Source organism: Sus scrofa, chromosome 14 (genome assembly GCF_000003025.6).
Source record: "Sus scrofa isolate TJ Tabasco breed Duroc chromosome 14, Sscrofa11.1, whole genome shotgun sequence".
NCBI classification, from domain to species: Eukaryota; Metazoa; Chordata; class Mammalia; order Artiodactyla; family Suidae; genus Sus; species Sus scrofa.
In genome coordinates, this window is record NC_010456.5 from 6377881 (window position 1) to 6405466 (window position 27586).

A 27586-nucleotide genomic window follows, 5' to 3' on the forward strand; every position below is an offset into this window, starting at 1 on the left:
AACACCAGATGGGAGCCGAGAGAGGCAGGGAGGGGGGTCTTTGAGGCGGCCCTGGTCCTTTGGTGTCCGAGCAGAGTTACCTCAGAGGGGAAGCCCAGGCAAGGATCTCTCTTGTCAAAACCACATCTATAGCACAGCGGGATCAAGGGTGTCTCCACAGCAGCAGGGACTTCGATTTGATTTCCGGCCTGGAGCCGTGGGTTAAAGGATCTGGCGTTGCCGAAGCTTCGGTGTAGGTCACAACTCTGGCTCAAAGTCAGTCTCTGGCCTGGGAACTCCATATGCCACAGGGCAGCTGAAAGAGAAAAAAAAAAAAAATTTGCACATTAGTGATGCGCATACAGCAGTGAGTAGCATGACGTGTTCCCATTTCCTGTAGTTTTCCCTTGGTCAAGATCTTTTAAAAAATAATTCCTGCCTTGATTCAGCCATGCTGAGGGGAAATGAAGAAAAGGTTTTGGTCAAGTTTGGGCAGGAGTCAGACCAGGAGCCTGGGGTGGGCAGAGCGACACGGGGGGAAGGGAGGATCCTCTGGAAAAGCCAGAGGAGGAAGAGACTCGGGGGGAGAGAGAGAGGAGGGGCCGTGCTCGGGCTCCTCACCCACCTGAAGCTTCTCCTGGCCTTCTCACGGCTCGAACCTTGGAGGGGAAGTGGTCACATCCCGCCTAGCAGGCAGATGAAGGAGCCCCATTGTGCCTGAGACAGGCTGTGGTGGACAAAGGAAGTCTGCTAGCCGGTCACCTGCAGTGTGCCTGCTGTCTGGGAAGGTCTGGCTGATGTCAGTGGAACCAGGGGAGGAGCTTCTCCTGATGGCACACACCCTCCCTTTCCTTTTTTTTTTTTTTTCCCCTCCTGTCTTTTTAGGGCCACACCTGCAGCACATGGAAGTTCCCAGGCTAGGAGTCGAATCGGAGCTGTAGCTGCTGGCCTACACCACAGCCACGGCAACAAGGGATCCTAAACCCACTGAGCGAGGCCAGGGATTGAACCTGCATCCTCATGGATAGATGCTAGTTGAGTTTGTTACCACTGAGCCACAGTGGGAATGCCCCACCACCACCTTCCTGCTCATTCCCTCCCCGCAGAGACAATGAGGTGAGAAGGCAAAGTGAGCAACACCTCTTTACTCAGCCAGGGACCCACTCCCTTGGAATGACCTTCCTCAGTGCCCCCTCCCTGTTCCAAGTGCCCAAGGATCCGGATGAAGCCTTCACTGAGGCAGGCCTGGAAAATGATGAGGCGATGCCACCCCTGGTTCAGAAAGTCCTCACATCCCCTTAGGGAGTCATGCCATCATTGTCCCCTTGGGCAACTGGGTCTATGAGCTCTGCTTGATTGAAGGCACTGTCTCTTTTGGTGCAATGCAGAAACCTGGTCCATGGTGATGAGAGACAGAAGTCTCCCTCGGAGCCAGGAGAACTGTCCTGGTTCTGATGTGACAAGATCCCTGACTGCCAACCCTGTCCCCCTTAGAGGAGGCAAAGCCTCCTCTAAAGCAGAGATGCCCATGTCCTGGCCCACAGACAGCAGCCTCCTATCTATTGATTGGGACCACAGATGATTCCTGAAGCCTCTGTAAGAGCTGGCTTTGTAGGTCTTCCTCCACCTTCCACCAAAAGAAGTTCTCACCCCGAACCTTTGGGGGCTCATTTTGGATACCTGGATTCCGGAAAGCCACCGTCACCAGCACGTTTAAGCAGATGCCATCCGTTTGGTCTCTGCCCAGGTGCTGCAGTCCAAGCAACCCCTTGGTCTCCACTGCCAAATGGTGCAGGGTCAGGCACTCCTGTAGCAGCCTCAGGACAGCCATCTTGATGCCACCCCTCTGGTCCATGGGAGCAAAGCCACAGGCGGTGATGGGCAAGTGAGGCATCCCCACAGTGCCAACCAGCACCCACACTGTCTGGACACTGGTAAAGGTGGCCACAAGCCGCTGGCAGATCAAACTGCAGGGAAGCTCTTGGGGCAGAATGAGAGGGTGCCTGGCTTGCTGGCGATACTGCACGGCTAGCTCTACCAAGTGCAGAATGTCATGGGCTCGAAGTGGAGTGGGCAGAGAGGTTCGTGGGTACCAGCCAGCCTGCAAGGACTCTGCATCTGCTTCCTTGGAAGTCTTAAGAATTCCACCTGGGATAGATGTGGGGGAAAAGGACGTGGAAAAAGTCTGTTGAGGGAAGTGCTGGACCTGGCAGAATAAAGGCCCACCCAGGAATCGAGCTCTGACCCAGCAGGTGCACAGGAGGCCCTGAGTCAAGTCTCAAACTGGAATCTGGCGATGCCAGGCTTGAACCAGCCAGAACAGGGGTTCAGCTCACCTGAGAACAAGCTGGGGAAATGGTGTCAACTGCCCCTGCCCACACTGCCACCCACTGGGCCATACCTGTAGGGCGAGCAAGGAACACGAAGCGGATCCAGGAGGGGCCCCGCTCCTCCAAGGACAGCAGTGTCAGAGGCTCACAGTGCAGCCCAGCCTCCTCCTTCACCTCCCGCTGCAGCGCCTCCACGATGGTCTCCCCAGGCTCCATCCTCCCCGCGGGTAGGTACCACGACCCACGGCACTCTTTCTTGGCTTCCTGGACGAGTAGCACCTCATCCTGAGGGGAGAGAGAGGATTCTTAGCCACCACAGCTGGGCTGGGAGCTCCAGGGGAGTGGGACAGCCAGCAACCTTCACTTGCCGAGATCAAAGCTCAGGTACAGCTGCTAGTGGACACCCTGAAATTGCTGAGCTCCCCAGGGGCCTGGCCCTTGTGTGTTGGTAGATTGCAGCTGTCTCTGCAATTCATCCCACTTTGTATTCAAGTTTCCATTTCAGAAGGGGGCTGAGATTCCTGTGAGCTGCTTCAGGGGCCAGAGAACAGGCCTCACAGCGAGGGTTGTTACCATGTGCCCCGCCATGATTTCTGTCTGCACCAGTCAATGATCTCTCCCACCTCCCTCGTGGTTTATAAACTGCTTGTGGCCAGTCTTCACACTGGGCTGTCAGCTTTGAAACACACCCCAAACCATGGCCCCATTGAACTCCTACCTATGGCCCTGACGCCTTCTAGCTCTTTTTACAAGCCACTTATGCAGGGATCTACACCAAAATGAGCATCACACAGGAAGTCAGAAGGTCAGAGTGTAAGCGCAGGTTGTGCAGTTACTGCCCATGGGACCCAAGGGGGGAATCTCTGAAGAACTGGACAGATCTTTTAAAAAAAAAACCACGTCGCGGCGGGCACTTTGCTAGATTCTGGGGAAAAGAGGAGGAAGAGACAGCCCTCTCCTCAAGAAACTGAGGCCTAGTGGGATGAGACAGACGGCTCCTGGGCCTCAGTTTCCTCCTCTGTACTTCGTGACAATTGCAGGGCTCGGCCGCACCAGGCTCAGATATAAGTGTAAGAGTGCTTTGCAAAACTGGGAAGAGCCACACACCAGGAAGCGGTGGCTGCTGCCGGTAGGTCCTCGGTCCCCACCGGGGCTGGCTGCGCGCTCCGGAGGTCCGGGCGGTGGGCCCGACCGGCGGACGCTCACCTGCTCGTTGAGGAACACGGCCAGCACCACGTAGCAGACATTCTTCCGCAGCCGCACGGGCGCCAGCGGCTCCCCGGCCGGTTTCGAATCGCAGCTCTGTACCCGCAGACCCCGGCCCCCCAGAACGGCCGCCAGCGCCCCCGCAAGGCCTTCCGAGGCCATCGGGTCCCCTAAAAGGCGATGGGGAGGGCCCCGAAGACCCGCCGAGAAGGGTAGGGTGGACGTGGGTGACCAAGGGACTCGTCGCCCCCAACCCCTCCCCCTGCGGGCTCGGGCGGAGAGCGCTCGCGAACGCGGAAGCACCCGGCAGGCCCTGGCCGCTGATAGGCTACGCGTCACCGCGGCCGGCTAGGATTGGCTAGAGCGTGTTCGTCACTGTGAGGCGGAGCCAGTCCATAAGGGGCTGGGCGCCGCGCCCCCGCTCTGCGGCCCCCGGCAGGCTTCTGACGCTCGGTGGCTCCCTCCTTTCTCCCCGGCGTCTCCCGCCGCCAGCCTCGCTAATTCCTCCCGCGCGCACTTGTCTGAACGGGTTCCGACGGTGACGTCACCCTGCCCGCAGGCTGCGGAGCGCCGCAGCCGCCAGCGACGGTGACGTCACAAGCCCGATGCTGTCACCGGGTCCGCCCACGGCTTGGACCCACTGGCTAGCTTTTGTCATAAACATACCACTGCATTACCTGAAATGACACTGCCCAAATAACCTTTCTTCGCTTAGAATGTCACGGGGCAAGGAGGACGAGAGCTCCTGCCTTGGAGGAGATTCCGATCCAGCTGGAGAGGTGGCCATAGCTATATAATGGAAAGTCAATGGACTTAATAAGCCAAGTGCTAAATGACTGGTTTGGGCAGGAATTGCTACAGGCGCTCAGAGGAGGGAGGGAGCAGAGCTGGGAAGGTCAAGGTGTGCCTGGCGGTGGGAGGCTGGGAGGCGAGGATTTGATGCAGAGAAAGGGCCTGGGATCAGCCCTCAGCAGTGTCCCTGGTCCCTCGCCTCCGGCGGCCACATTTCCCAATCATCAGTTTCAGGGCCCTCTCCCGCCAGGGGCGGGGTTCTGCCTTTTGTCATTGTTGCACACACACACCCCTAACACTTTCACAGGGCCTGGTCCATTGACAGCCAGGTGCGGGTTGTTTTTTGGGGAGCTCCTGCCTCTCCCCTGGCCTGACCTTGCCTCCTCAGAGCGTCTTTAACCTCCTCTCAGGACAGGGAGGCAGGGCCAGCTGGCATGAAACTGAAACCAGCCATTTCTGAGCTGCTCAGCCCCAGTGAGATCTCCCATTTCCCTTCTGCTGGCTTTGGGCACATCCCTTTTGGGGTGACAGTTGCTTGGTGGAGCAGACAAAGCATTGGACTTGGAGCTGGATGCCCAGCCACTGCTCCCTGGCTGATCTGTGCCCTGAGTAAGTTGTGGGCCTGTTCCCTCATCTGTACAGTAAGCTCCTGACAGCTCTTCCTTCCCAGGGCTGTCGGGAAGGTGAGACGTCGTGAGAGGAGCCCGGTAGACTGCGAAGTGTGGGTCACCATCAACAGGCAGCCCACCAACCTTCTGGCCACAGCACTTGTTGCTACCACACAAAGACCCACTTTCACAAGATGTGCCTAGAGAGCTGCCATGAACTAGATGTTACTCTCAGGAATTCCAGCCACACCAAATCCTTAGCCCCTTCTCACATACTGAACTGATTGTAAATTCCCCGGAGGCGGAGTGCTGGATTGGGCTGTGGGATATCCCTGGGGGGCCCACAGTCTTTTGAGGCATTTGGTGAACACTGCTGCCCCCACCCGCATCCAAGACTCTCACATCCAATCAACTGAACTCACAGGGCTGAAAAGTCCTGGGACTGCAGGGCAAATTGTCAACAAATTTGCTCTATCAAGCTTTGTGTGTGTGTGTGTGTGTGTGTGTGTGTGTGTGTGTGCACATGTGTGTTTAGATATTGGTTTTCCCATCTGTGAAGTGGGGAGAGCACGGGTCCCTGACTCTTCTCCGCCTCCCAGGGATGATTTGAGAGAGAGTGAGGTCATGTCTGGGCAGGACTCTGAGAGCCTCACAGGCAGCCTAAGATAAACACCAGACAGCCTAACAGCCTGCAAGAGTAAAGCCGCAGCACGCCGAAGCTCCACTCCCCCATCATCAGTGGGAAGAGCACCCCTCTCCTGTGAAGTAATGAGGAGCACAGGAGGAACTTGAAAGCCAGTAGCAAACTGTGAAAGGGCCCCCCAGGCAGAGGACTCTTGCGGTGGGTGTACCTAGGCCTTCACATAGTGCTGAAGGGGACAACAGAAAGCAGATTCTCTCAAGGTGTGGGGAGGCAGAGAGCACAGACCCAGAGACAGAACTGGAAAATCAAAGGGAGGGAGGTGGGCTGAGATAGCAACATCCAGAACCTGAAACAAAGGTAGGTCTCTTTCAGATTTGCTCTGTGTCCTCCATTCTCACGTAAGGAAGACTGCTGTTGTCCTCACAGAGTGGTGGACAAAAGTGGCTGGGCCTGTGGGCTCCCAGCACCCACGGCAGCCAAGCCTGAACCAGCCATTTCAGGGCCTGTGGGCACGCATGTGTGTGTGTGAGCATGTGTGCAGGAAGGCAGCCTCGGAAACGGAGGCAGGGTGGGGCAAGGGTGTCTGGAAGCTAGAGCTGTTTAGGGAGCAGCAACCCTGGCCCTGGACAAAAGGCAGGGTGAGAGGGGCAGTAGCCCCGGGGTTCAGGGAGGAGTAGGTCTGGCTCCAGCCTGTGCTCTGCCACTCGCTTGCTGACTGACCTCGGGGGAGCCATATTACCCTCTAAGACATCTGTAAGGTGGCTGGGTGGATCCCGAAACAGAAAAGGAACGTCTGTGGAAAACTGGTGAAATCTCAATAAAGTCTGTTGCTGAGTTAATAGTTTTGCATCAATGTCAGTTTCTTAAGTTTTGATCACTGTGCCATGAGTATATGTTAACATGAGAGGAAGGTGGATGAAGAGTAATTGGGAACTTTCTTTTCTTTTTCTTTTTACAGCTGCATGGCATATGGAAATTCCTGGGCCAGGGGTCAAATTGGAGCCACAGCTGGGGCCTATGCCACAGCCACAGCAACACCAGATCCAAGCCGCATCCCCAATCTATGCCACAACTTGTGGCTATTCTGGATCCCCAACCACTGAGTGAGGCCAGGGATTGAACCTACATCCTTACGGAGACAATGTGGAGTCCTCAACCTGCTGAGCCACAGCAGGAACTCCTGTGTAATTGGGAACTTCCTGTTGCATCTCTCTGGCTCACCTGGAAACCTCAAATCATTTCAAAATAAAAAGTCTAAAAATTGTGCTGGATAAGAAAAAAAAAAGGCAGCACTGGATGTACACCCTCCAAGGTCACTTCCAGTTCTGCGGGCTGCGCCTCTGATATCGGGGCCAGTGAGCAGGGCTGGGGTAGACGATGGACAGTGGGAGGCTGGGGGAAGCAGAGGCCCAAAGGGCAGGGCTGGATGGCAGGTGAGCCCGCTGAGCCACTGTGAGGAAGAGGGCCACTGAGTGCCTCAAGCTGTCTCAAGGTCAGTCCCGACCTGGACTGGCTTCATTCCCATGTCTAGTTTTAGAACATTTGGTCCACCTGCTGTTCCCTAGGAGCAGAACCAGTATGCCCTGGAGGGGACTGTGACCTGCCGTAAAAGGATGGAGAGGGGAGATGTCTTGAGGGGAGAGAGGCCCTGGGGCTAGGCCATTGCCATCTTTCCATAGCAAGGACCCTGTGTGTGTTTGGGGATCTGGGGTGACGTCAGGACACGGCTATACATGGTGAAGCAAAGGTAAGGATGGGTCGCTCTGTGCCACTTGGAATGTGATCAGCTGCAACGTGCCTGTGCTGGAAGGAAGAGGACAGAGGGGACAGCTAGCCCATCTGCAAAGTCCATTAAGCACTAAGGCTGTAATGTAAATGAGGCAGGAAGTTTGGTTCCAGTCCCAAGTCTGCCATGAATATTGCCGTGTGACCTTGGGCAACTCACTTAACCCCAGCCTGACTGCTTCCTCTTCTGTAAAGTGGAAATAATATATACCTCAAAGTCATGATAAGGGATTAAGTGAGATCCGTCAAAACACTGGGTGTTCCCGATATGGCGAAACGGAATCAGGATCAGTGAGTGGTGTCTCTGCAGTGCCAGGATGCAGGTTTAATCTCTGCCCAGCACAGTGGGTTAAGGATCCAGTGTTGCCTCAGCTTCGGTGTAGGTCACAGCTGTGGCTCGGATCTGATCCCTGGCCCGGGAACTTCCATAGGCCAAGGGGCGGCCAAAAAAAGAAAAAAGGAAAAAAAGAAAATACTGGCACATAAAGTGCAGTAATTCCATAATTTTTTTCTTTTTTTTCCTATCCTGCAAAGAAATGAAAATAACCTAGCTTCACAAACAATGAAGAAACCTAATTGTTTTAAGAACGAGGGGTGATTATATCAATCACTGCAAAGCCACTTAAGGGAATATGAGCAACGTTTAAAATAAAGGTTAGATGACCAAGTTCCCATCGTGGAGCAGCAGAACCGAGTCCGACTAGGAATCATGAGGTTGTGGGTTGATCCCTGGCCTCACTCAGTGGGTTAAGGATCTGGCCTTGCTGCGAGCTGTGGTGTGGGTCGCAGACACGGCTCAGATCCTGCGTTGCTGTGGCTGTGGGGGAGGCTGGCAGCTGTAGCTCCGATTGACCCCTTGCCTGGGAACCTCCACATGCCATGGGTGTGGCCTTACAAAGCAAAATAAATAAAAATAAATAAAGGTTAGATGGCGACACAGAAAATGATCGCAGTACCTCCCCAGTTCAACCATGTGTAAAACAGATCCCTGGAGAAAAGACTAGAAGAAATACATCCAAATACTAATTGTGGCTGGATCGGAGGTGAGTGGAGGTGGGTTTACAGGTTTCTTCTTCTTATTTTCTAAATGTTCTGAGTATATTGTTTATAATAAAAATTTTTATTTCATAAAAAAAAACAATGCTTCCCAAATCACCACAGGAACAATTAGGTATAAGAGTTGGAGCATGTTGGGGCTGAGACAAGGGCAGGGGCATGGGCAGAGCCACACCAGAGGGCCCTGGGGGGTGGGGAGGGGCCAACAACTATCTCTGGCAACCAGCCAGTCCCAAGCAGTGGATCTGGGGCCACCACGGGCCTGAGAGCAGAAGGCTGGGCAGGGGCTCGCCTAGGCCAGCCTCGCGGCGTTCCAGGTCAGGTCAGACAAGAGATGGGGTAGCCTGGAGTTTGCGGGGAGCCTTTGGTGCCACACCCACAGGGAGATCGCCTTGCTGCTGTGACCCAGCCTCTGCCTGGCCCGTGGTCACTGTCAGGAGAGTCCTCAAGGGCACAGTGCCCTCAGTGAGAGGGAGGACTCAGCTTCCCCCCCTAAGAAGAGCAGGCAGTGGTGTTTGACGTCCCTGTCACCACCTCCTCAGCCCCCTCCCGCTGTCCCACCTTCCCCGATCTATTTGGTCTGTGGGAGCAGGGCCCACCACACAGCATCATGGCAGCAATCACAAAACAAGAAACTTTAATGGAAATTGAGAGGAGGTGAGAGGAAGGAGCAGGACAGGGTCTTGCCTGTGTCATCCCCCCAAGCCAAGCCTGGGCAGTGTCCTGATGACACCCCCTCTGCATACTTCACAGCTCTCTGACAAGAGGGCCAGATGTCAGTGGCCCCTCATCCAGCATGCCTGCAGTGCGCAGGGCCGCCCCGGAGCCCGGGAGGATGTGGATGGTGTAAGCAGAGCTCGGGCACAGGTGAGACAGCAGGAGATGAGGCAGCAAAAGAAGGTGTTGCTTAAGCCAGAGTGATTTCCGAGGTCCCCCAAGGAAAGTCTGTTTGTCTCCTGGGTTGGGGGGCAGGGGTTGGAGGGAGACAACTACCCCCAGTGCGGGTCTGGTACCATGGAGAGGGACTCTAGGGCAGAGCAGGTGCCAGCCTGCAAGGGCCAGTGAAGCTTCGGTGGCACTGTGGTCGTTGGCATTAGGGCCTAGGTCAGGGACAGGGAACGGGGTGCCCTGCTTGTGCCCAGAGTGGTACTTGGGGCATTGACCCAAAGTCCCCAAGATCCTAGTTGCCGTTCTCTGCTGAAGCTGTGCACTGGTCTGCCTGCCTCCCACCCCTACCCCGGACACCTGGGGTCCCCCTATTTAGCGTTCTGCAATGTCCCCACAGCCACCTTCACTGCTTGGAACACAGCCCAGTCCATCTAGGAGAAAGAGAGAGAACAAGGAGTTTACAGTCACATCCCTGGTCTCCCCCCACCCACCAAGAACACCCTTCCTGGGCCTGTGGGGGGACTCAGGCAGTACATCCAGGTTCCCAGCCAGGGTCACACTCACCTGGGCATAAAGCAGGCGGCAGTCAGGGGGCAGGCTGGGACCCTGGTGGCAGAGCTGAGTGGAGAGGGCAGAGGTCTCGGGGGACAGGAAGTGCTGAGTGATGCTCACTGTGCTTACCAGGCCCTGCACCTGTGCCAGAGATGGGGCGCGGGGTGGGGGGGGGTGTCTCTGTGTCAGCAGAGACCCAGGATGACATGGCCTGCCCCTCTCATCGCTGAGATCTGTTTCCCATAATGACCCCCGCCCAGCTCTCAGAGAGCAGAGGCCCTGATTCCAGCACCAGGCACCCCAAAGTGTGTGGCCAAAACCCAGCCCAGGGGATGCCAGAGATACAGGCAGAACCAGCACAAAGCCCAAAGCCCAACTGGCTTGACGACTTCAAGATCACTCCGTTTCTCTTCACTACAATGGAGATGTGACTGCCTGCCCTCCCCAGCAGTACAACAGGCCCGGGAAGGCTTCTGAGATTCTGAGCTCTGCAGATCCCCGCCCCACGCTGGGGAAGCACCTGATGGGGAGCCCCGGCAGGCACCAGCACGGCCTCTCCAGGAGCTGCAGCAGAGTCCAGCAGCTCACGCCCCACTCTTCCCGCAGGCGCCGCCGCAGCCTGGCATCCAGGTAGCAGCTGCCCGGGGTGCCAGGCTCCAAGTTTCCTGCCCCAGCCGGGCACACCTTTAAGAAGAGAAGGGGGAATGAGCAAAGGGGGAGGGCTAGGGCAGGGGTACAGGAAGGTGTGGCCTCGGCTGCCCCAAGGCCAGAGCACAGGAAAGAGCTGAGGTGGGCGGTCGAGTCTCAAGGGCAGGCAGGCTGGGAGGCCATAGGGAGAGAAAGGGGCAGGGTGGCAAGGGGCTGGGGGCTGCTCAGGTTGGCAGAACAGAGATTTGGCTGAAAGGAGCTTAGAGGAAAGGATTAAGGGCTCTGACTGGGGGTCTAAATCCCTGCTCTTTCTGGGCCGGATGCCACGGTGCGGGGGGGCGAGGGGGGTCTTTTTTTTTTTTTTTTCTTTTTTCTTTTTAGGGCTGCACCTGGGACATATGGAAGTTCCCAGGCTAAGGGTCTGGTCGGGGTTACAGCCGCTGGCCTACACCACAGCCACACCAACACCAGATCTGAGCTGCGTCTACAACCTATACCACAGCTCATGGCAATGCCGGATACCTAACCCACTGAGTGAGGCCAGGGATCAAACCCGCATCCTCATGGATACTAGTCAGATTCGTTTCCGCTGAGCCACAGTGGGAACTCCCTGGGCTGGATGCCTTGATAGCTTCTGTGTCCCTCGACCTGAGCCCTCTGTTCCCTCCTTCAAAGCTACCCCTTTGTCCAAGGTCTGTATAATTCCAACTCATAAACCATCTCCACCAGGAGCTTTTTTAATTTTTTTTTTTTTTTTTTTTTTTTTTTTTTAGGGCTGCACCCGTGGCATATGGAAGTTTCCAGGCTAGGGGTCAAATCAGAGCTGTAGCTACTGGCCTATACCACAGCCACAGCAACGTGTGATCCGAGCTGCATCTGCAACCTACACCACAGCTCATGGCAATGCTGGATCCTTAACTCACTGAGTGAGGCCAGGGACTGAACCCGTGTCCTCATGGATACTAGTTCTTAACCCGCTGAGTCGTGATGGGAACTCCCCACCAGGAGCTCTTAACCTGTGGAGTCCTGTGAATGCCCTGAACTATGTGCTAAATGGTAGGTGAGTAGGTAGCTTTGTGTCTCTGGGAAGACATCCGAAGCATTCAACAGATTCTTCAAAGACCCCAGATCCAAGAAAGGCACGGCCACACAGAAGTTCTGATTTGGGGGGGTGGATGGGCTTGACAGTCCAGGCCAAGGCCTCGAAAGCAGGCACAGCTTTGGGAGCCTTTACCAACCCACCCAGAACAGGGAGCTCTTTGGGCAGATGGGGGACTTGTGGAGGCCAGGGCCCAGATGACACCTGCATTGTGCTCCAGCTGGCTCCCAGCTCCACCTACCCTTTCAGCAGGTTACCCCTGGTGTTAGGGCTCAGGCCTCAAGATTGTGCCACGGGGAGAGAGGAGGCGAGTGAATCAGGTTGGACCCTAGGTAACCTCAGGCAGGTGCCAAGGATGCCCAACCTGGAACTGGAGCAGTATTTCCCAGGCCACCCAGGGAGAAGAATATGCCCCCCAGAGTTTCCCCATGAATCACTGGGTTTGGCCATCTGGGACTGCTCACAGCCAACCACACCCAGACCAGACAAGGCCATCTGTGTATGTCAGCATCCCAGCACCTGTGGGCATCTGCAGAGCTGGGTGAGTCTGTCCACATATCTGCATCTCTCCTGGGCACCCACACATTCCTGTGCCTGAGCAGGGGTGACTCCTGGTGGACATCTCTCCCCAAGAACAGCCAGGGCTCAGCTGGACTTTGAACCATGGCGCCTCCCCCGCTCCAGAGCTTCCTGACTCCTGCTCACCCCTCCTCTTCTCCTTCTCTGCCCCCTCCTTGTGCTGTCTCTCCCTCTACCTACCATGATGCCCCCCTCAGCTTTTACTTGCTAGGACCTCAAAGAGAACCTCCAGGTGAGGTGCAGATGCCCAGAGGAGGTTCTCAGGTGAGCTTCTGGTTGCCCCCTGCCAGCCCCCGCCCCCCCGCCCCCCCCCTCCACAGGAGCCCATGAAGGGAAGGCTGCCTGCCCCCAGGAGACGTAAAGCCACACGGGCTGGGAACAGCCACAAGCTCAGGTCCCAACTTTAACACCCAGCCTCAGTGTTTTTATCTGCAAAATGGGAAAGCAGCAGTACCAACTGCACAGCCTAGTTGTGACAATTAACATGGACAATGGACCCAAGGCCCTCAGCACAGTGCCCAGCCTATGGCAATTCTTATTTCATCTCTAGGTCTGCCTAGGCCCCCTGCTCTTTCCTTTTTTTTCCCCTTCTTCTTCTTCTTCTTTTTTTTTTTTTTCAGGGCCGTACCTGCAGCATATGGAAGTTTCCAGACTAGGGGTCAAATCGGAGCTGCATCTGCGACCTACACCACAGCTCACAGCAACACCAGATCTTTAATGCACTGAGCGAGGCCAGGAATCAAACACTTATCCTCATGGATACCAGTCGGGTTCTTAACCTGCTGAGCCACAATGGGAACTCCACACTCTGCTCTTTCTATGCACCCCACCACATGCTTCTCACAAGGGCCCAGTCGACCTTCCCTGCACCTGTTGAGTCCAGCTCACCTGAGGCGGGGAGCGAGCACACGGGGCACACATACAGAGGGAGAGCTTCTGGGGCTGGGAGGGGAAGGGGAGGGCTCCCAGCTCCCTCCTCACCATCTGGAGAAAGCGGCGGATGCGCTGGGTGTCCTGTGCCCGGAACACATGCCACACGGTGCTGACCTGGCTGCCTGGAGACCAGAGTCCCTCCCCATCCAGGCCTGAGAGGAAGTCTGGAGGGAGAAAGACGGCTCAGGAGGGCCGGGGGCCCACAGAGAGCACCTCGCGTCTGGAGCTCATGCCCACCCCTGCTTACAGCCAAGGACGCACCTTTCTGTGCCCGGTGCCAGGTGGGCAGTGGGGCTTCAGCACGTACCAGGACACTGACCAGGTCAGTCACCTCCACACAGAGGTTCTTGGTCCCCAGATGCCCACAGTGTGGGCTCACACCTGCATGGAGGTAGAGAAAGAACAGCTGGGAAGGGGCCCCATGACCTTGGCACAGATGCACACATACTGATGCCAGGGAGGGAGTGGACACTGGGTAAGAGTAGAATGGACACTTACCATAGGCTGCCCATAGCTGGGGCACCAGTGGGCGCAGGCCAGGGCCCGGTGGGAGGTAGGAAGCCAGGTTGAGTTTCCCATGGTGGGCACAGTACTCCGGGAGTGGCAGGCTGGCAGCCAGGTTCTCCACCCTGTGTATGTGGGGGAGGGGGCAAGCCCAGCAGGCTCAACCCAGGTACCAGAGACCCCGTCAAAGCCCCTGAGACTATGGTAACTCCCCCGGGCAAGCACAGAGCATTGAGGCTCACAGCACCAAGGAGGCAAGGAAGGGGGGCCCGGACTGTCCTTGGTACCACACACCTGCTGGCGTCCTCGTCCCCAAGAGCTCTGTGCAGCAACAAGACCGAGCCCTCGTCTGACTTTGGGCGAGCTAGGGGAGGAGACAGAAAGGCCATTGGCCCAGGGAGGAACCACCTTGGTCCAGAGGCCCCTACTCCTCTGTCAGTGACCCAGTCCAGCTTCTGCATTGGGCTCTGCTTCCAGCTGCCCCAGGGCCACCCTGGGACTCCACTGCCCCCGGCTCCAGCTCCCAGCTCCTCCTCTATCCACGTCAGGGATGCTTACTCTCAGGCCGGGAGAATCCCTCCCAGAATGCTGTGCTGCCCAGGCTCGTGGACTGGGGAGGCCCGAGGGGAGTGAGGGCGTGCACTTGGCCTCCAAGTGCCCCAAGAGCTTCTGTCTCCCACAGGTGGCTTTGCAGTGTCTTCTGAATCCCTGACACCAACACGGGCTGTCATGGAGAAAGGGGGACACAAGGAGAATGGATGGGGTACCCAACACCGCCAGACTGGAGCATGTTGTAGGGGCACCAGGACAGCGCAGGGACAGGCCGTGTTTTTTCCTCTGAGGGACAGACCATGTCTGCCTGGGCTACGGGACCCGGGAGCGCGGAGGAGAAGAGTCTCACCTGGCCCTGCCTCCAGTGCTCCTGGAAGAGATGGAAGCCTCTCTGAGGCCTGGGTTCCTGCAGCCACAGCAAAGGCCCGGGAGGAGGCAGCCGGAGCCGCACTGGTGAGAGAGGCAGGCCCAGGCCCTTGCGCAGGCCCGGCCCCCCTCGCAGCCCCGGCCCCAGGGCTTTCTCCTGTATCTTCCGTTCCACTACCTGCGCGATGATGCTGTCCAGGATGTTGGTGATGCGGTCGTCCTGCAGGGAGGGAGCGAGGGAGGGGCAGGAGGGCTCAGGACCCATCTGACCCTGCAGGGAAGGCTGGCCCAGCCTCCGCTCCAGACCCCAACCCTCCCTTTGCTCACGCTGGGCAGGGCCGGAGTGACAGGGGCAAAGGCCATGTGTATCCGTTCATGCCCCAAGCAGAGTTTGACAGCAGTGGAGGCCAGCAGTTCACATAGAGAGGGACAAGGCAAGGGCCCTCGGCCGGCACGGTCCTCTGCCGGGGTCTCTGTGGAGTCCGGGGTCTCTGTTAGGGAGGAGAGCGGTGAGGAGCTTCACCTTTCTCCTGAGGCTCCGTTGCCCACGTGCTCGTCCCTCATCTCCTGGCTGAGTCTGCTCTGTCCTCACTGGCATAGCCCATCTCAGCTCTGCTCTGGGTATGCTCGCCTCCCATCGGCTTTGCTGCCAGCTTCTCCAGGACATCTCCAAAGGAGGGGCTCAGAACGGGGGGCTGCCTGGAGAAGGGTTAGGAGGCTTGGCCTAGATTTTATTTAGATTTATTTTCTTTGGAATGAGTTGGGGGGTGGCTAAAGCAATTCCAGTCTCTCCTGGGGACCCCAACCTGGCCCAGCCTCTCCCGCATAGTCTGAGCGAGGGGCAGGGAGCTGCTCACCTTCTTTGATGTCCTTGGTCCTGTTGGTATCCCCGTTGCAGGAAGGTTGTGGAGTTGGGGGAGTTTTCTCTGTCGGCTCCTTCTGTTAAATACACCCCCCAATCCAACCAGAAATTTAAAAATGGCAGGTGCAACTCAGTACAATTCAACCACAAGTATTAACAGTGAACTCTTGCAAGTCCCAAAATCATGTTTATAAGGAGCAAAATGTCACATTACGTGGAAAAACATTGGCCATGGACCTTATGTACAGAGTACGATCTGAAGTATACTTAGGAGTTTCCGTTGTGGTGCAACGGAAACAAATCTGACTAGGAACCAGTGGCTACAGCTCCGATTCGACCCCTAGCCTGAGAAACTCCATATGCCACGGCTGCAGCTCTAAAAAGGCAAATAAATAAATAAATAAAGTATACTTAAAAGGGACTGCAGGAGTTCCCATCGTGGCACAGTGGTTAACGAATCCGACTAGGAACCACGAGGTTGCGGGTTCGGTCCCTGCCTTGCTCAGTGGGTTAACGATCCGGCATTGCTGTGAGCTGTGGTGTAGATTGAAGAAACAGCTGGATATGGCATTGCTGCGGCTGTGGCCTAGGCCAGCAGCTACAGCTCTGATTAGACCCCTAGCCTGGGAACCTCCATATGCCGCCGGAGTGGCCCAAGAAATAGCAAAAAAAAAAAAGACAAAAAAAAAAAAAGGGGGGGGGACTGCAATAAATATATAGGCAAAAGACTGGAAAGAAATATGCCAAAATGTGGAGTTCCCATCGTGGCTCAGTGGTTAACAAATCCGACCAGGAACCATGAGGTTGTAGGTTCGATCCCTGGCCTCACTCAGTGGGTTAAGGATCCGGCATTACCATGAACTGTGGTGTAGGTTGAAGAAACAGCTCGGATCTGGCATTGCTGCGGCTGTGGCGTAGGCCAGCAGCTACAGCTCTGATTAGACCCCTAGCCTGGGAACCTCCATGTGCCATGGGTGCAGCCCTAGAAAAGGTAAAAAATAAAAGAAATATGTCAAAATGATAATGGTGGCATTATAGGCCATTGCTGTTTTTCTTCCTTACTCTTTTATTATTTTTTTGGCAGCACCCATGGCATGTGGAAGTTCCTGGGCCAGGGCTCGAACCCTCGCCATAGCTATAACCAGAGCCACAGCAGTGACCACACTAGATCCTTAACCACTGCACCATGAGGGAGCACTTTTCTTCCTTATTCTTGTCTGTATTTTCCAAATTTTCCACAGTGGGACAGTTCACAGTGTCTGACACTTGAAAGGCAGTCAATAAACAATTTCTTGAATAAAAGCTTTTTATCATAAAAGCATGAACTTCATTAAAAAAAAAAAACTTAGTAAGATGCATACTGAGCACATGCTCTGCGTCAGGTGCGGGAATACTGAGAATGTGGGCCAACAATTTGCGGGCAGGAATCAGTGCCTGGTGAGTAGAGAGATATGACTTCCAGCCAGCAGCTCTAGCAAGATGCTGGAATGGGAGCTCCCTCCGTGGGTCAGCAGTTAACAAACCCGACTAAGATCTATAAGGTTGCGAGTTCTATCTCTGGCCTCACTCAGTGGGTTAAGGATCCAGCGTTGTGGTGAGCTGTGTAGGTCGAAGACGTGGCTCAGATCCCACATTGCTGTGGCTGTGGCATAGGTCAGCAGCTGTCGCTCTGATTCGACTCCTAGCCTAAGAACTTCCATATGCCTCATGTATGGCCCTAAAATAGAAAAAAAAAAAAAAAAGATGCTGGAATGTGCACAAAAAGGGTGGGAGCTCTGGGCAGGCAGAGTGAGAACTTCTGCTGGGCAGGATGAGGAGAGGTGGGGCAGACGCTAGAGCTCACTCCATGGACCCTCAGCCCCAGGGGAAGGCAAAAAGTAGCCTGGTTTCACCCAACTTCCATGTCCCTCTTCATTCCCATCAAAGGCAAAGGAACAGAAGTTCCCGCTATGGTACAATGAGATCAGTGGCATCTTGGAAGAGCTGGGGTGCAGGTTCAATCCCCGGCTGGGCACAATAGGCTAAGTATCCAGTGATGCCACACCTACAGCTTAGGTTGCAACTACAGCTCAGATCTGATCCCTGACCTGGGAACTCCATATGCCTCGGGCAGCCCCCCAAAAGAAACAAAAACCAAAGCAGAGGACCAAACCCTGCTAAGGTCAGTCATTTGCAGTCACACTGCCCTCTCCTGGGGCCCACTGGCTAGTGAGCCCTCCCGTGCCCCACTTCTTACCTGCTGGCCCCCATCCACAGGGGTCCATACCCGGGCCTCAGCTTTGCAGGGACAGTGCCCTCGAATGTCAAACTTGACCCAGACCTGGTGCATTGCCGTGCTCAGTTCTGCCAAAGCTGTGAGGGGGGAAGGGGAGATGGAATTTGCCAGTAAGAGCAGACAGGAGGCCACACCTATGCTGCTTGGCCTCACCGCCCAGGACAGCATAGGACCAGGCTGAGGGACATCCACATAGGAAGCTGGTCTCCCCTGGGACCTGCCCTCTGTCCATCCCACCCCGCAAGAGGGCTCACCCTGGCTGGAGACAAACTGGGTAAGCATCAGGGAGCAGGAACTGTGCCCAGCCTCCTGGGCACACTTCTCTGTGGACTGCTCCTGAGAGCCTGTGGGATAGGAAGGGAGAAGCTGCAGGTTAGGAAATCAAGGTAAACCAAGGTTAAGGTCAGGGAAGAAGAGCAAGGGCATGATATCTAAATCGGGGGCCTTGACAATCTATAAAACACAGGCTTTCCAGGAAACAGGTTCAGTAGTGACACAGGATCCTTTGCTTATAGAACAGGGAGCCTTTAATCTGCAGATGTGCATTGCAAGATGCAAGATGATCATGCAGAATACGGTGTTCCGAAAGGTTTCTGACCAGGGAACACCGGGAAATTTCAAGTGTTGAGATGGCAGTTGAGCCAAGGGAGAGAAAGCTGAGAACCATGAAAAGAGCAGGACTTGGAATCGGAAGACCTGACTTTATTTATTTATTTATTTATTTGGGGTTTTGATATATAACTTTATTAATGTTGAAAAGTTGTAGTAAAATAAACATAACATCAAATTTGCCATTTTAATCTTATATATAATTCAGGGGCATTAATTACACTCACGATGTTCCATAGCATCATGAGCCAGCAGACCTGACTTTAAACCCGGACCCAACATTTACCGGCTGCATGACCTTGGACAAGTCACTTAACTTCTCTGAGTTTTCCGTATTTAGCAATTGGAGGCAATAATACCCACCTCACCATGTTGTAAGGTTTAAAAAGGTGCAAGCTGAGCAAAGTGAGAAGCAGAGAGGAGGCACCTGACTTCTTCTAAGGGTGGACAAGACAGGGCATGGCTCCCTGATCTGGGAGAGGGAAAGGCCTGCTCTAAGGGGCAGTGAGCAGTGGTGGCTGACCCAGGGCTGGGGAGGGAGGCTTTCTTGGGGAGAGGCAGCCAAGAAATGGCCATAAACTTCAGAGCAGCCCTTCCGAGGGCCCCAGCTCTCTCCCTACCTGCTTTCTCCCTGGCCTTCCCAGCACCCGCCACGCGACCACAGGCCACACAGAGACGGTGGCTGCAGCGGGGACATCGCCAGTGGGTGTTGAAGAGTCCATGGTGGCAGCGGCTGCAGCAGCGCAGGATACCTGGGTTGTCCTCTGTCCCGGCTGGCCCTTGGCCTGCTGACCGTGGGAGAGAACAGGGTCAGAGGGACCTCAGGCCAGTGGCCTCATGTGGGAGGGCTCTAGGCTGGGATGGACAGAAATAGGAGAGGTTTCCACTGAGGGGGGCGCTGCCCCAGAAAAGAGACAGGCCCCTCATAGCCACCCCACTTCCTGGTCAGCCGCCCTGCAGCGCCCTCATCTCTGGCCAACCCTCCCAAGACCATGCAGGCTGCACCTCCCCAGAGCCTGCCCCAGGGTTTCCCAATCCACTCTCAACACAGCCCTTCACCCACTCCCTCCCTTCCACTCCCTCCCTTCCTTCCTCCCTCCCAAGTGGTGTTTCCTCAGGGAACCCTGGATCTCAGAAGTGGAAGCCTCAACAGGCTGCTCCCTCCCCGAGTCTCACCCTAAGCCTGGTTGGTAAGTGGGAGGACGCCAGTGAGCGCACGCTCATTTACTCATTCAACAAACACTTGTCCCTCCCAAGCTGGGTGCTGAGGATTCAGAGCTGCTCAAGACCTGATGCTTTCCCTCCCAGCACTCACATCGCAAGGGGGGAGATGGACCCATAAGCATGGCGGTGATCAGGGCATCCCCGGGGTGGATGCTGGAGTGGGATGGAAGGATGAGGGTGGGGACAGCCACACAAATGGGCCCTGAGTGATGAGTAAGTTTTCATTCATCAGGTAGGAAGGGAGGGGAAGGGCATTCCAGACAGAGGGAACAGAGGGTGCCAAGGCCCAAGAGGGTGGAGCAGCTCGAGTGAGCCAGTGATGCGGTGCGCCGGGAATCCAGGCGGAGGGAGTGGCAGAGTGGACAGGGGCTGGCTGTGAAGAGGGAAGGGGTGGACTTTCTGGGACAAGAGCGAGCCACCAGCAGGCTCTACCTAGGGAGGGATAGGACCGCAGGTGTGTGTTTTCCACCATTTTCAGGAAGGGACACAGGAGGGAGAGCCTGGAGCTAGATGGACTAGCCGATCACCTGGCCTCCATCGGCCTCTAACCTCAGCCCCAATCCTAACAGCCCCCCAGGGCCCGAGAGCCAGCCACCCCAGAAGCCTTCCAAAAGCCGGCGGGAGCTCCCCCACCTCCAGCTGCTCTTGCAGACACACTGGCACTCAGTCTTGTTTCCCTAACAAGCCCAAAGCTCTTAGAGAGTTGGGCCAGACCAGGTTTTACACCTTCACAACATCCCCCGCCCAGGCCAGAAACTTCGGAATACAAGTTGACTCAGAGCCTGAGCTGGGAACAAGCACAAAGCAGGGCAGCAGCTCTCCTGAGCTGGCAAGCCTGAGGCAGGACTAAGGGCGGTGGGAGGGCCCGTGCTCCTTGTGAAAGCACGGACACAGGCCTGGCCCTTCTGGGGTCCTGAAGGCCCGGTGGCTCCTGCTCACCTTCCCGCTGGGCCCAGGCCAGGGCCTCCCGCTCCCTCCGCAGCAGGCGGCACAGTCGGTCTCCCAGAGCACTGAGCAGGTGCTTGGCGAGGCCCACGCTGAGCCCGGCCTCCAGGCCAGACCCTCCTCCCTCTGCAGAGCTGGCGTCTTCGTCCTGCTGTGGCTCCCCCCCAGGAGGCAATCTGCAGGCAGGGCAGAGGAAGGTGAGGGGGGGACCCCCACTGGGGGGATGATGCTGGAGCCATCCAGGGGCAGTGGCTCACCTGGGCACAGGCTGGGCATGGCAGGACAGCCCTCCTGCCTCACCAACTGCCCGGGCACAGCTTTGGCACTGGGTGACGCCTGCTGGGGGAGCTGTGCCAGGTGTGTCCTGAAGCCCAGGGTCCTGGAGGCTGGCACTGCCATCTCGGGGTCCTGAAGGGACAACACAGCTGGTCAGGAGTCTGGGCTTTGGGAGTTCCCATCGTGGCTCAGCGGGCTACAAATCCAACTAGTATCCATGAAGATGCGGGTTCAATCCCTGGCCTTGCTCGGTGGGTTAAGGATCTGGCGTTGCTACGAGCTGTAGCACACGTCACAGACACGGCTGTGGCTGTGGTGTAGGCTGGCAGCTGCAGCTCTGATAGACCCCTAGCCTGCGAACCTCCATATGCCTTGGGTACGGTCCTAAAAAGCAAAAAAAAAAAAAAAAAAAAAAAAGTCTGGGCTTCCTGGGCTTCCGCGTAGCCCAGGCCCTGCCTTAGTACCCAGTTCGTCCCCAGGCAGAGCCAACCCAGCCCCTAGGTCCCAGTCTTTGAGGCCTGATTTGGAACAAGCCAAAGGCAGCCCAAAACTTCACAAAGGCTGAACAGGAGCCTGAGAATGCCCTGACATGGACTGACGGGCCGAGAGGAGGACTCTGCTATGTTGGGCCTCAGGTTGGGGCAGCTGGGGCGCAGGATCCAGTTGGTATAGACTTGGGCTAGCTCTGCTTTGCGCTCAGTGATACTGTTGGCTTAGTGACAGCGTGAAGAGACAATCCCGACATGGACGGAGGGCACTGGAAGGTGAGAAGGCCGGAGAGTTTCAACACAGGCCACAGGTGCAGTAACCCAAGAAGGCGGAGGGACCCACAGCTTCCCGGTGCAGGCAGAGGCCCGGGAGAGCAGAGACAGACCCACGCCAGGTGCAGGGGTGCCTGGGCAAGGCCAGCAAGGGCCTGGTCCAGGCCCAGCAATCCAGGAGGCCAAGAAACTGAGATGATCCTGAAGAACTGAGACTGGGCCTGGCAGTGCCAGAAACTTCCGTGAAGGACACAGCGTGACAGAGGTCCAGGACATGCCCAAGTCCTAACACTGGCAGAGTCCAAACTGAGTTTCCATGGTCCAGTCGGCCCAGCGAATTGCTGTTCGTTCCTGAGGTCCTTCAGGAGAAGCAGTCCCCCCTCCCCCAGACAGGGGATTTGTGGCACAAATAATCACAAAGGTGACTGTTCACTGAGTCCTTACTAAGGGCGCCAAAGGTGAGTGATATCATGCATCTTGGCCGCCATCTCTTTGAGGCAGGTGCTGTCTTTATCCCCACTTTGTAGATGAATAAACTGTAGCCCAGAGAGGTGAAGTAACTAGCCCAAGGTCACACAGCACCACATCAGCAAAGTCAGGACCCAGGCACTCTGACTCCAGAATCCACACACTGGACACTGTCATTATACCATTACCAACACGCCATGGCTTGGGAGGAGGCAGATGAGAAGAGAAGTCACTTGCTGGAAGGCTCTGGCCTATAGATGCTAAGGAACTTCCAGAGAGCTATTCCATCCAGGTGGGCAATCAGATAGCTGGGTGTGACCCACTTGTAAAGGACCTACTGACACCCCCCCCCTTCTGCAAAAGCCCCAACCCCAAACCCTCACGGGCTGGGCGCCTGCAGCCCCTCCCCTGCTCCCTTACCTGTGGGGTCATCATGCTGTTTTGCCTCCGCCTCATTCCCAAATGACGAGTCCAGCCCCTCCTGCCAGCCTCTGGCCCCCTGCCCCACGCTGCCTGGGAAGGGATCCGGCGGGCGCTTGGCGGCTGGGCTGTCCACGCTCCCTGGACCCCAGGGCTGCTTGCCCTCTTGAGGGCCCGCAGCTGGGTAGCTGGGCTCTCTTCCTCCCCAAGGCAGCTGTCTGGGCAGCCAAACTGCTCAGAGTGTCGTGTGAGCCACGTCTTCTTCAGCTTGGTGTGATGGCTGGGCAGGCAGGCCCTGGGACCAGGGGCCTTGCTGGCTTCCTCACTGGATTCATTTGGCCCACCAGAGCCTCGCTCCAGGTCCTCCTGGCACTTCCCACAAGGGTCAAGACCTCCATCTCCAGCTGGTGGGTGAGATGAGCAACAGCCCACCCGGGGGGTAGGAGGCCCAGGAGAGGGGCCCCTTGATGAGGCTGATGGCCCCAAGTGGTACCCAAGGCTCCCACCTCCTGGTACAGCCCAACCGTCGCCAAGAGTATGAACCAGGCCTGGGGAACAGGCGGGCCACGGGGTCCGGGGAACAGTGTCTGGATGACCCAGGAGAAGGGGGCAAAGATTCTGATGCCTGCTGACTCCTGTCTCTCCATCCCTCTGGTGGAAAGAAGGGCATGCCACCTCCCCAGTTCTCTGGGGATGCCCGCCAGCGGCTAAGCCCAGCGACCCAGGTTCTGCACTTGCCAGCGGCTCCTTTGCCAGCCTGAGAAGGCTTGGATCCTTGTGGTAAAAGCCCTAAAAAGAAGAGAAGGGATTAAGCCAGTGCTGACGTTGGTTCCCAGGGATTAAACGGACAAGCAGAACCAACAACCAGAAGGTATCCACCTATGTGGCTTTAAGGATTGTGAAAATACTGCAGAACACACCGGTTAATAGCACTGGTCCCCTAACTGCTTCCCTCACAGCCCCCGATCCTTCCCCAGGATTTCTCAGACCTCTCCATAATCCAGCAGCTAAATGGTTAATGCCCGGCACAGTCAAAGGGCCTCCAGAATGTATTCAGGTGGGGTGGTGCCCTGTACCATAGTGGATTAAAAATATTTTTTGAGGAGTTCCTGTTGTGGCGCAGAGGTTAACGAATCCGACTAGGAACCATGAGGTTGCAGGTTCCATCCCTGGCCTTTCTCAGTGGGTTAAGGACCCGGCGTTGCCGTGAGCTGTGGTGAAGGTTGCAGATGCGGCTCAGATCCCGCATTGCGGTTACAGCTTCGATTCGACCCCTAGCCTGGGAACCTCCATATGCCGTGGAAGCAGCCCTAGAAAAGGCAAAAAGACAAAAAATATATATATACATATTTTTTGAGAACTATGTCTAGATACTTATATCGCAACAGAACAAAGGGAGGGGAAAAAATGTATACATGTAGGTATAACTTGGTCCCCATGCTGTACAGCAGAAAAAATAAATAAAATAAAATTAATAATAATAATAATAATAGTATTTTACATTTCATCCCTGAGATGACCCTGCAGTTCACTTGCGGGGGAAGTGCCACAGACACAGGCCATGGGGCCACCTGAACATCTCACTCCCAGACAGAGGGCCTCATCTGCCCCTCCCCCTAGGACAAGACCACACATTCTGAGGCCCCAGTTCCCAGGGCCTCGTTCAGGGTGGACAATGGGTGAGTCAACTTCCGAAACGACCCAAAGACAGGGAGGCCTAATGAGATGGTTTTGCTCAGAAGAGGAGTTGCTTGGGGTTTACTGTGTCTGAGCCGAAGGTTCCGCCTCTGCCTGGCTAGCGCCTTATCTTTTCATTAAAATGGAAGATCAGAGTGGTTTAACCCTGGCAGGGTCACTGGGGGACCACTGAGGCCCCTTGCATAGCCTGAGCCCCAGGTACCCTCTCTGCTCCAACACTCACCTTGCTGCCTAAGTTGAAGGCGGAGGGCACTTTGGGCTGGCCCCCGGAGTATACCCAGGAGTGTGGGGTCAGGGGCCAGTCACATGGACGCTCTGGGGGCAGGCTGGACACTAGGTAGGGTGGCAAGCAGGTGGGCACCCAGAAGGGAGCTCGCTCTAGGATCTTGGTCTCCAGAAGGAAGGGGCAGTGCAAGGGCCGGAAGGCCACAGGGTCACTCTTGGCATGGCCACTGTTATGCTCGGGCATCAAGGGGCTGTAGCGAGGCAGGCACGCTGACCCGCAGAAAGCCAGTGGATGGGTAAGCATGGCCTCCTTCCAGCGCAGCTCCTCCTTGTTGCCCAGCCAGCTAGCCTTCCTCTCCCCATTCCGGGGGCCTTCGCCTTCCAGCAGTGGGAGTGTGTCCTTGGGGCTTGGGGGGAAGCCAGGGGGGAGACAGGATCCTGGGGTGCTTAGGAACCCCCTCCAGAAAGGAGCAGGCTCTCCCAGGCACAGCGCCGCAGGGCGCAGGCCATCTCGTGATGGGGTATCCGGCTCCGGGCCCACGATGCCGTTCACAGGGGCTCTCTTCTCCCAGGCTGGGGTCTCCTTCAGGAAGATGGGCGTACTCTCCATCACTCTCCTGCCCTCATGGGGCTCTCCCAGAGGGGGTCCCTGGAGCATAATCACCAAAATATGAGCTTCTTAGGCCCAGACCCCAAGTACCCTACCACCTGGTACAGAGTGGGCACCACCCCCACAGCACGAAGGCACCCCATACCAGTAGGCAAGCCAGCCTACAGCTGGGCTCCATCCTGCCTGTCCACATGAGACCCAAAGGGCCTGTCTGGCTGGCCTGCTCGAGTGTGGCGAGGTCACCCCTTCCCCCACATGCCCAGGACTTTACAGCCCACCTGGGCCAGAGTCCCCCAAACAGAGACTGCTGTTTCTAGAATGACCTGGCCTGGCCTTGTTGAGCCTGGAACTGGTCACGAGCCATGGGGAGGGACACTGGGGCAAGAACCCCAAAGATGAGCCCTGTGGAAGGCACTGCACGGGGACACAAGAAGGATGGCTTCTGGCCCTGATCTAGTCACCTGCTGTGGGACCTTGGGCCAGTCATGTCACTCCTCTGGGCCTTCCTGCACACTTGTGTAAAACAGGGCAGGGGAAGGGGCAGTCTCAGAGGCCTCTTCCCACACTGCTGGCTGTGCTCCTGGGGGTGCTGCTCCCCCACCCCCAGCCCCAGCCCCACACGAGCTTGTTTGGGTGGGAAATGCTAACGGGCAGGCTGGTGTCACTGGAGTGAGCCACCACGCCGGGCCACTGGCTGGAATTGCTCCCTACACCTGGGCGGCACCGAGTCTGCCTCTTCTCAGCGCTATAACAGTTTCTTGGCTTCTGAGGCAGAGCCCAGGATAACTGCTGGGGGCTGGGATCTCCAACTCTGCCGCCTAAGGAAGGAGTGAGCCAGCACAGGAGAGGGCTGTGAAGAGGCCTCCTCTGGGATAGGTCAAGATGCCCCAGTCCAGCCAGCAGTGCCAGGGCCGCTGGTGGACGCTGGTAACTGCAGCCGGGAGCGCGGGAAGGGGGGGCGAGGGGAGGAGGCGGGGAAAGCGGGCTGGGCCCCAGAGAGAGGCAAAGGAGGGAAAATTGAACCTGTGCGTGCAAAGGACCAGGGTGACAGGTGGCATCAGAGCCATGGCGCTCTCCCTGGGCGGCGGCGGCGGCACACTGGGCAAGCCCCAGGAAGGAGGTGGGGGAACTCAGGGAGCCAGTGGCAGAGGGCGCTCAGGTTTTCTGGGGCCACTGCTCCGACGCGGTCCAGCCCCGACGGGCATCCTAACTTTCAGAGGTGTGGCCCAGCTCAGGAGCAAGAGGGGGCTCATTCCCTGCGTGCGGCGCGGGCTCGGCTCAGAAACGCGCTATTGCGGGCGTCCCCAGAAGGTGCGCTCCTGGCTCCGGTCTCAGCGCTTACCTGGGCTTCACTGGCCGGGCGTGGCGCGGGCGGCGACGGTCGTGGTGGCCGACGCCGGGCGCCCTCTCCCCATGGGCTGACTCCGGGGCCTCCCGGCTGGCTGGCAAGAACTCGTTCTCCGCCGTCGGCTCAGCGCGCTCGCGCTCTCTTTCCCCCGGGGTGGCGGGGGCGCTCTAGGGCCGCAGGTTGGAGGGGTCGGACTCCGGGATCTGCAGGATGCGGCACACGGCGCGGATCGGCCGCACCAGCTTCTGGGCCGAGGCCGTGGGTTGCGCCATGGGACGCCGAGACTCCGTGCTGCGCCGCGGGGAGGACCGGGCCGGGGCTAGGGAGCGGGTGCCCCCGGAGGGAGAGAGGGAGCCGGGCCGGGGGGAACTCGCGCCCCGGGTCGGAGATGACCGAGATGGGGGAAAGGCCGAGGGGCCGGGGGGAAGGGGTCGTGCCTGGAAGAGGGGCCGATCCCGCGACCCGGGAGAGAGGCACCAGCGGGGGCGCAACACGGCGCAGCGCGGCTAATGGAGGGAGAGCCCGGCGGAGAGCGCAGCAGGACCTCTGATCGCCATCGCCAGACGCGCAACTGAGAGTGGGGAAGCTGCTCCGCCGGTTTCCTCCTCCAGCACCCTGCGGGAAACAGGAGCCCGTGACTCGGCGGCCCCGCCTGGGCCTGCCCCCTCCCGGGCCCCGGGGGCTTCCGCCAACGCCCCGGCGATGCCACCGGCTGCGCACGGGGAGAATGAGCCCTTTGTTCCCCCCTCCCCCCCGCGGCACCCGGGCGCCTGCCGAGAGAGGCTCCCCCGGGGCAGCGTGCCAGCTTCCCAGCCGCCCCACCCTCCCGTGGGCCCGGCCCCGGAGCCTGGCAGGCGGGCAGCACCCCCACTATAGGTGCCAAGCCCGGGAACTGGAGCAAAGGGCGGGAGGGGCCGGACCAGGCCATGATGGGGTGGGGTGCCCCCTAGGGTGCCAGGACAGGGCGGGTGGGAGGGGGCAGTGCCAGAGCTGGCAGGGGCAGTCGCGTTCTCACGGGTCAGTGATGGGCGCTCTGACCCACGCCAGCCACCCTGTGCCTGCTGGACCACTGGCTCCTCCAGCTCTGGAACATGGGCACACCCACTGGCCCAGGTCTGCCCTGCCTGGTCCTCCTCTGGCCAAGCTGCTCTTCACCATTCCAGTCCAAAGCCCCCTCCCAGGGCAGTGTCCTTAGCAGGTCTAGAAGGGTCTAGGTTCAGTCTGTCCCTGCTCTAAGGGCCTCGGTTTCACCAAGTGTCCAGAGAGGAGGTGGGACCAGATGTGCTCCATCACCTGCTCCCGCCCGGTGTTCTGGGGTCTCCCCCAAGCCATGCTCCTCCTGTTT

At 57.3% G+C, this 27586-nt stretch overlaps 2 protein-coding genes across 2 annotated transcripts; both read right to left on the bottom strand.

Moving 5' to 3' along the window:
- On the bottom strand, positions 1107 to 3832 carry NUDT18 (nudix hydrolase 18). The gene is made up of 3 exons (XM_001927480.4): positions 3516 to 3832; positions 2381 to 2594; positions 1107 to 2127 (listed from the first exon to the last, which is right to left on the bottom strand). Exons 1-3 carry the CDS (start codon positions 3675 to 3677, stop codon positions 1535 to 1537), a joined length of 969 nt encoding a protein of 322 aa, XP_001927515.2. The 5' UTR covers positions 3678 to 3832; the 3' UTR covers positions 1107 to 1534.
- Positions 9020 to 27088, bottom strand: HR (HR, lysine demethylase and nuclear receptor corepressor; the record flags this gene model as incomplete). The annotated part of the gene is given in 21 exon segments (NM_001083930.1): positions 9020 to 9718; positions 9852 to 9980; positions 10360 to 10404; positions 10407 to 10523; positions 13147 to 13262; positions 13360 to 13479; positions 13597 to 13727; positions 13897 to 13966; positions 14161 to 14326; positions 14504 to 14740; positions 14848 to 15011; positions 15378 to 15459; positions 17619 to 17734; positions 17912 to 18001; positions 18887 to 19054; positions 20430 to 20611; positions 20693 to 20843; positions 22361 to 22496; positions 22499 to 23149; positions 24282 to 24932; positions 26236 to 27088. Coding segments are annotated over 20 exon segments (3546 nt in total). The 3' UTR covers positions 9020 to 9655.

Coding starts and splice junctions, on each gene's coding strand:
- NUDT18 (XM_001927480.4), bottom strand. CDS start 3,677: ATGGCCTCGGAAGGCCTTGCGGGGGCGCTGGCGGCCGTTCTGGGGGGC. Junction 2,595..3,515: donor CCGTGTTCCTCAACGAGCAG/GTGAGCGTCCGC, acceptor CTCTCCCCTCAG/GATGAGGTGCTACTCGTCCA. Junction 2,128..2,380: donor GTTCCTTGCTCGCCCTACAG/GTATGGCCCAGT, acceptor CATCTATCCCAG/GTGGAATTCTTAAGACTTCC.